This window comes from Setaria viridis, chromosome 6, assembly GCF_005286985.2.
Source record: "Setaria viridis chromosome 6, Setaria_viridis_v4.0, whole genome shotgun sequence".
Taxonomy (NCBI): Eukaryota; Viridiplantae; Streptophyta; class Magnoliopsida; order Poales; family Poaceae; genus Setaria; species Setaria viridis.
In genome coordinates this window covers 25,241,320-25,248,358 of record NC_048268.2, presented here as the reverse complement: position 1 = coordinate 25,248,358, position 7,039 = coordinate 25,241,320, and the positions used below count along the sequence as shown (strand labels likewise).

The following is a 7,039-nucleotide window of genomic DNA, read 5'->3' as shown; positions in this document are numbered from 1 at the left end:
AAAGTCCAGAAAAATCCAGTGCGGTCAAATCTGCCCGGGGATCTGGCATATGCTTCCAAACAAAGCGGAGACTTTTAGGGATTCGTACCTTTATAAGCACATTGTCGTTGGTGGGCTGCGAGCTGGGCTGCACTGCTGGAGTGTTTTTTTTCTTTTTCTGAATTTCGGACTGGTTGGCAGGGAAAAGAGAGAGCACAAGAGATAGCATATAGCAGGCCCGGGCTATGAGAGAGTTGCGGGCCGGTTTAGGCCTGGGTAGAACCTTAGGGGCTAGTTTAAGGTTTAATTTTTTATTTAGATGGGTTTTGGAAATAGTGTCGGTAAACTAATTTGAAATGAATTTAAGTTTAATTTCAATTAGATCAGATAATTGATAGAGCCAAATTGATATGTAAGGTTATGACCAAAATTGAAGTGTATGAGAAATAAAAAGTTTTAGGGTGTGCAAACTTCAAGTTTGCCTTGAGTTATATAAAGATGTATCCATTTATGTATCATAAAGATTCCTGCAGAACGGCAGATGCATTGTTTCCTCAAAAAGCAGCAGATGCATTGCTGGAACCTGGAAAAATATGCAGCAGCATGGTGGTGGGGTTGCTCATGCTCAGATCGGGTGCGTGTGCGTCTCCTTGCCTTCCATGCATTAAGGGCACAAGATTTTTCGTCCTTCATTGACTGTAAATATTTTCACTGCCCTTGACCTGCATCCTGAAATTCATGGACTTCGGTACCTAAGCTCATTGACTGTAAATATTTTCACTGCCCTTGACCTGCATCTTGAAAGACTTCGGAACTTAAGCTAAAGCAATGTATTTGCAAAAGCAGTGCAAGTTGCATTGTTATATACTCCCTCAGTCCCAAATTACTATTCGTTTTGGGTTTTCTAGATACGTAGCTTTTGTTATGCACATTATGTCTATATCCGTAGCAAAAGCTATATATCTAGAAAAGTCAAAACGAATAGTAGAAAAGCCATAGTAGAAAAGCCAAAACGAATAGTAATTTGGGACAGAGGGAGTATTTGACTTCCTAATACATGACTGACTTACAAGTGGCGCATAAATAGCAATTAGCAGGCAGTACTTGCATACTATTAAGTATGACTGTAAGCATGCAGTAGTTAAATTTAGATACTAGCATTGACCATCAGCATGCAGTAAGTGGATACTATCAACGAGCCGGTGTCAATCAAGTTTCCTCGCAAACCATGGAATTCTATTCAGTGTAATCAGTTGAGAAATTCAGGTAGAAATAAAGATGTAGGTAACCAATAATAACTAGTTTCAGCATGGCTAAAGATGTAGGTCCTTATATGGAGTCAGTGTTGCCTTTCAGACACTATTTCCTCCTAAATAATTTTGGCAGTTCCTATATGGGATTGTCTGAGCAATTCTCCTTTGCGCGCCCAGAAAAAAAATGTCAAGTTGATCTTGGTTTCGGATGGTGTCGTAATTTTGTCAATACACTTCTGAAATACTGAGCATCTCAAAATCGAGTACTATTGATAGATGCTGCCTAAAAAGATCTTTTGGGTTTATTATACCATTTCGTGCCATGGAGATGGGCTTCTTCCTTGGCTAAATTACCCTGCTTCCACATTAGTTTGTGATGATGATAGAAAAAAAATGAAAATTGGAATTTTCCCCAATTAAGGCAATAACTACTGCAGATGGGAAAGATTATAATGCTGTCAAGTCACCTGTAGTTGGTTGATTTATGTCCTTAGACTGAATGAAGTGCTAATTGTTGACTTTGTTTTGAGTTGGGAAGAACACTTGTACTTGTATGGATGCGCGAAATTAATGTTTTTCTATATGCAGGTTGGACAACTAAAAGTCAGCAGTCAGCACCACATACAGACATACTCCCTCCGTTCTAAATCATAGATCGTTTTAGCTTTTCTAGATGCATATATATTATTATGTATCTAGATATAGATTTCTAAATCATAGATCGTTTTAGCTTTTCTAGATGCATATATATTATTATGTATCTAGATATAGATATAGTGTATGTCTAGATGCATAATAATATTTATGAATTAAAAAAACCAAAACGATCTACAATTTGGAACGGAGGGAGTATATATCTTTCAGTTTACGGTGACTGCTTGCAGTTGAATTCTGCAAAATAGATTGTAAAAACTTGCAGCTTGTGACAGATATGTAACTTAGCTCTCAAATGGAAATTTAAGTGCCTTGCCTTTGTTTACAGAGCCCAGGCTGACATGTTAAAATAGGCTCGCATGTTCATGCATATGCCCGATGCTCTAGAGTAAGCCCCCGTTTGGCAGGGCTTTTGTTAAAACAATCAGTGGATTCAAGGCACAGCAATAATGATTTAATACAGAAAATCGGAGGGAAAATTTTAGACATCTATCTCCTTGTAACCAAGAAAAAGACAACCTAAATCATTAGATGCTGAGCCTAGTGGTTCATATTTATCATGTAACTGTATACGAAAAAATTGTAATTTAAATATTAGTTCCAACTATGGACCTTGCTCACCTTCGGTTACCAAATGGGCACACCTGAATGAGGCCACCAGGCTCTCCATGCAGCCCGCTATGCAAGACTGTGACATGCCCCCTCTAGTCCACGCAAACTCGCGTCATCATCATCCGCTACCGCCTAAACCCGGCTGCCACCCCCCACTGGTGCACTGCATCTGCAGGCTGCCCTTTGCCACCCTTCCTCCAGCCGAAGCCTGGAGCTCTCGTCCATTTTCTCACACATCATGCCTCAGCAACTTAGCTCATCCCTCTCGACCTCACGAGCGGTGCAGGCTACCGTCCGACAGGCAGAGGCAGGCCGGTGCATCCCTCCGTGGCTCCGACCCTTCCCGCTAGGGCTCTTTGTGGGGGCCTGTGCACAATTGCAGGCCACGGCTGCTGGACTGCTGGTTGCTGGGGCTCATGCGGCAGGAAGCAACCACGCGCGCAAACTTCTCTTCTTTCTCTCAAAAAAACTTGCAGTTCTTCTAGGCCACTGGCTGCTGGTCCATGCTATATATGTTTTTCTATTTCATTGCACCATTAAACTTGCAGTTCAAGCACCTTCTCAATTTGAAAAGTTCCCTTACGTTTATATATTTTCTATATGTGACATATGTGGTAGTTTTGTCCATTAAATTTGGCCCAAGTCTTCACTAATTCCTGGGTCCGCCACTGATTCTGGTCACATATAATATTCAAAGCATACAGCCAATTACAAATCTGAATTCTAGTTTCAATATGATCCATTGTTGTGATTTTCAATGACTTAAGAAATACTTTATGCCAAAGAAAACACACACACTGGCAGAGATATTACCAGGATTAAAGAAAATACAGGCAATATAATTTTGCACATGTTCAAAAGCTGTTAAAGAATATTGGGGGTTGAGCTTCGTATGCAGTGTGTGTGGAAGTATTCACTCACAGGATTATAACAGTCTTACAGCTCCATCAACATAATATCATTTTTGCTAGGACAAGTTAAAAAGGATAGTTGCCAAAGGGTGTAAGAAATTTGTATGGTACAGACTACAGACAATCCATTCCGTTCTGGAATTAATACATTCTTACACTCTTATACTCAATTTCGTTTCTGTTTCTCCTGTTACACAAACTCGCCCTGGTGCTTTCCTGATACTATGCAGAAACAATGTAATAGTTCTAATATGTAGATAGTGAAGTGTGGTATTGGTGCGCTGTAAGGTAAGTGAATGAACTTCTAATGCTAGAAAGAACCTGGGTATGACAATAATATTACTCTGCAATTTATTTAAGAACGATTTCCATCATTAAATGAAACAAAACAGATGCCAATAATTCAATATAAGGTTAGAATAAAATTAAGATTTAGCAATTGTAGTTTTCCTCCTCGTAAGTATTACCATAACCAGTTCCACACTTTAAGAAGCACCTCCAAGTTAAGGGCTCAACTTGTTACCTAGTAAAGAAGAAGGCCATGCCATGATGTATGGATGAAAGTGGCCATCAGTTTTTCCATAAAAGAGCTTTTCCAGCTTCCTTGTTTCCAGGCAGAAGGATAGGTACCAACAAGGTGAAGTAAAATCTCTGAATGTCTCAAAAGTTGACATGTACACAATGCCATCCAGAATTGCCAAAACTTTGAGCTCTTCATGTTCATCCCGTGAGCCTTCGGTAGCCTGAAGAACCTCTCCCTCCAACTGGACCATACTTTCAAGCATCCACTTGTCAACACCATCAGCATCTGCTCTACGGAACCAAATAAACAGTGTGAATTCAATTGCGGCGACAATGCAGAGCTTCCCGTCCTTGGTGTCCCCAGTCATGTAGAGGTGGCCTTGCCCCTTTAAGTCCTCGGGCAGATCGATGAAGGAGAATTGCAGAGTCGCGGTGTCCAGAAGCACCTTGTAGGCATGCCACGAGTGTGACCAGCACAAGAACCCGTTCACCTGCCTCCCGCCAAGAAGCCAGTACTTGCCGCTCGCCGGCTGTGCCGGCGCAGGGTCTGACCAGGGCAGAATTTGCCACTTCTTGGTGGCTGACGAGAAGACGGCGGCGCGCACCCGCGACTTGTCATGGCAGGTGTAGACCACGCGGAACGACGACCTGTCTGTGGCTTCATCGTCAGATGGGAGCAAGAAGTAACTCTTGGGGATGAACTTGCCGCGGTGGCCTATAGAGATCTCGTCAGGCGGCATGGGGACGAGATCCAGAGCCCGGGTGAGGGGATTGTAGGAGGCGATCTGCTTGGACTCCCAGTTAAGGAGGAGGAGACAGCCGCCGCGGCACTCCCTTATCTGCCACCCGGGGAAGACGTCGTCGTGGAACGGGACGCGGGTGAGGAAGACGTCGATGCCGCGGACGGCGGCGGCGAGGTCCGGATCGGAGCGGCGGCGGATGGGCGTGAAGGAGGGCATTTCGGTGCCATTGGGGTCGAAGAAGAAACCGAGGAGAGGGGGCGGGTGCAGGGAGCGGAAGCGGCGGCGGAAGGCCGGGGAGGAGCGGACGGCGGCAAGGAAGGCGCGGCAGGCGAGGGCGGCGCGGACGAGGGAAGGCAGGGACGGGAGGAGGAGGAAGATCTCGCGGAGGAGGTCATCGGAGAGGGCGCGTATGGTGGTGGGGTCAGGCGGTGCTTGGGGTTCCGCCGGCGGCGGCGGTGGCAGGAAACGGGAGGCCATGGTGAGTTGGTGACTGATTCGGGGAGGGAGAGGACGACGGGCTTTCGCGAAGGTTATCTGGTGGTTTCGGGATGGGTTTCCATTTCAGGCCCGGCGGTCTGGTGGGCTGGGCTGAGATAGAGGGCAGCGATTTCAGGTTCAGCAATTTTTTTTTCAATAGAGATAAGACTTTCTAGCTTGGAAATTTATGAACAATACCGGATGGTTATTTGATTTATTTTCACCGAGATTTAGGCCGGATTGATTCCGGTCAGGATTACATCCCAGCTTTACATCCCAGCTTGGTTTGAGTGATTCCACCCGTGTCAGTCAATCCGGTCAGAATTTAATCCTGCCGATCCACTTAAAACGAACAAGTCAATCCATCTGGCAGAGAAGGAATCAATCCATCTGGCCAGCAACAAATTTATTCTTGATCGTTTATATTCAACAGAGCCATTTCACCGAAACAATACATCAAATTTGTCCAGTGAGCTAGCAGTAGGCCGGTGTCTGACATTTGGATATGGAGCAAGGACCTTTTTATAAAATAAGACAAAAATCGAAATTAGCTACACAATGACAACAGCATATGAGTCACCACAGATCCACGCTAACAAAATGGAAGCATAAAGGTATGCAGTCTGCTAACTTCTTTAGCTCACTCCAAATAGAACTGTGCGCACATGTCACTTCATTAGGACTGCACATGTCCTCAACAGCATAGCATCCTCAGCAGCCAAGTGAAATCTCCTGGCCAAAAAGTTGCACATCCCAGAAACTGAAATTGTAGTTCAGAAACATTGTCAATACATTTTTTCTGTCAAAATTGGATCCCAAAAGGTCCAACAGGATCATTGCTAACTGAAAGTATACTATAGATCAAGTATACTAACAAAAAAAGAACAAAAGCTTCTATCCAAGAACATATATAATGTCATAGTTAAAGCAAATACTAGCATTAGCATCTTTGACGCCGCACGCCAAGACGGACTCGGAGGTGACGAGCCTGGCGCTGTACTCGCCGCCACGGCGGGGAGCGCACGCGCCCCGTCTACTACATGCAGGACTCGCACGACCGTGAGAAGACGGCCACCTCCGTCCACTCCACGCCGGCGCTCGGCACCATGGCGTCGTCGCGCCACTCCTACTCCTTCGTAGGCAGGGACTCCTCCTCCCACCGATTCTCTGGCCACCCAAGCGCGGCCATCAAGAACTCGCTACGGTTCTCAACTCGGCAACATCAAGAACAAGAATACGAGGACAGGAGAGGGGAAGGAAGATAGGGCGGCGCCTTACCGGCGGTGAGAAGGTGGCGGAGAGGGTCGCCGTCTGGGCTGTGCCGTTCCGCCACCTCGCGCCGCCGCCTCGTCGCCTCACGCGCCGCTAGCTCGCACCGCCGCTCGTCGTCTCGCGTGAGGATTCGTTCCGGAGGGTTGGAGGTGGGGATTGCTTCCGGACCTCAGAGTGAAGGAGTGAAACCGAGCCAGTCCAAGTTTGATTCTGAGCCAGGTCAACCGAACAACAATTTTTATTGAGGCCTGACTCCATTCCGAGTCGTTCCAATCCACCGGATTGGGCTGCATTCTGGGCCATTCCGGCCGAAACGAACGGACCCTTAGATGGCTTGGATTCATGATCCGTGCTTCTATTTATTCTTTTCTTTTTCTGTCGTGGGCGGACACGGGGTTTGTAGTCTTCTGCTTTCCAATGACTATATGTGGGCTTGTTTGGTAAATTTCCACAATTCGTTATATTAAAAAAAATTACTGATCCCAACTCCAAATGTAGTCCAGCATGAATCGTCCTACATCTTTACAAGCTATGTTAAGTTAGTATGAACTAACAAAATAATTCTTCATTGTCAAATCACTTTATATACTATCTAATTAATTCTAACAATTATTAG

The 7,039-nt window shown here is 45.2% G+C and overlaps 1 protein-coding gene across 4 annotated transcripts; it reads right to left on the bottom strand.

The window, feature by feature from the left end:
• Nucleotides 1-419: 419 nt before the first annotated feature.
• LOC117862180 (uncharacterized) lies at nucleotides 420-5,186 on the bottom strand. 4 transcript variants are annotated; one of them, XM_034745710.2, is made up of 2 exons: nucleotides 3,933-5,186; nucleotides 420-776 (listed from the first exon to the last, which is right to left on the bottom strand). In XM_034745710.2, exons 1-2 carry the CDS (start codon nucleotides 5,149-5,151, stop codon nucleotides 757-759), a joined length of 1,239 nt encoding a protein of 412 aa, XP_034601601.1. In that variant the 5' UTR covers nucleotides 5,152-5,186; the 3' UTR covers nucleotides 420-756. The 4 variants fall into 4 exon arrangements, with proteins under 4 accessions (XP_034601601.1, XP_034601602.1, XP_034601598.1 ...); XM_034745711.2 differs by having other exon boundaries at nucleotides 420-770; XM_034745707.2 differs by lacking the exon at nucleotides 420-776 and adding an exon at nucleotides 784-3,172.
• Nucleotides 5,187-7,039: the final 1,853 nt, after the last annotated feature.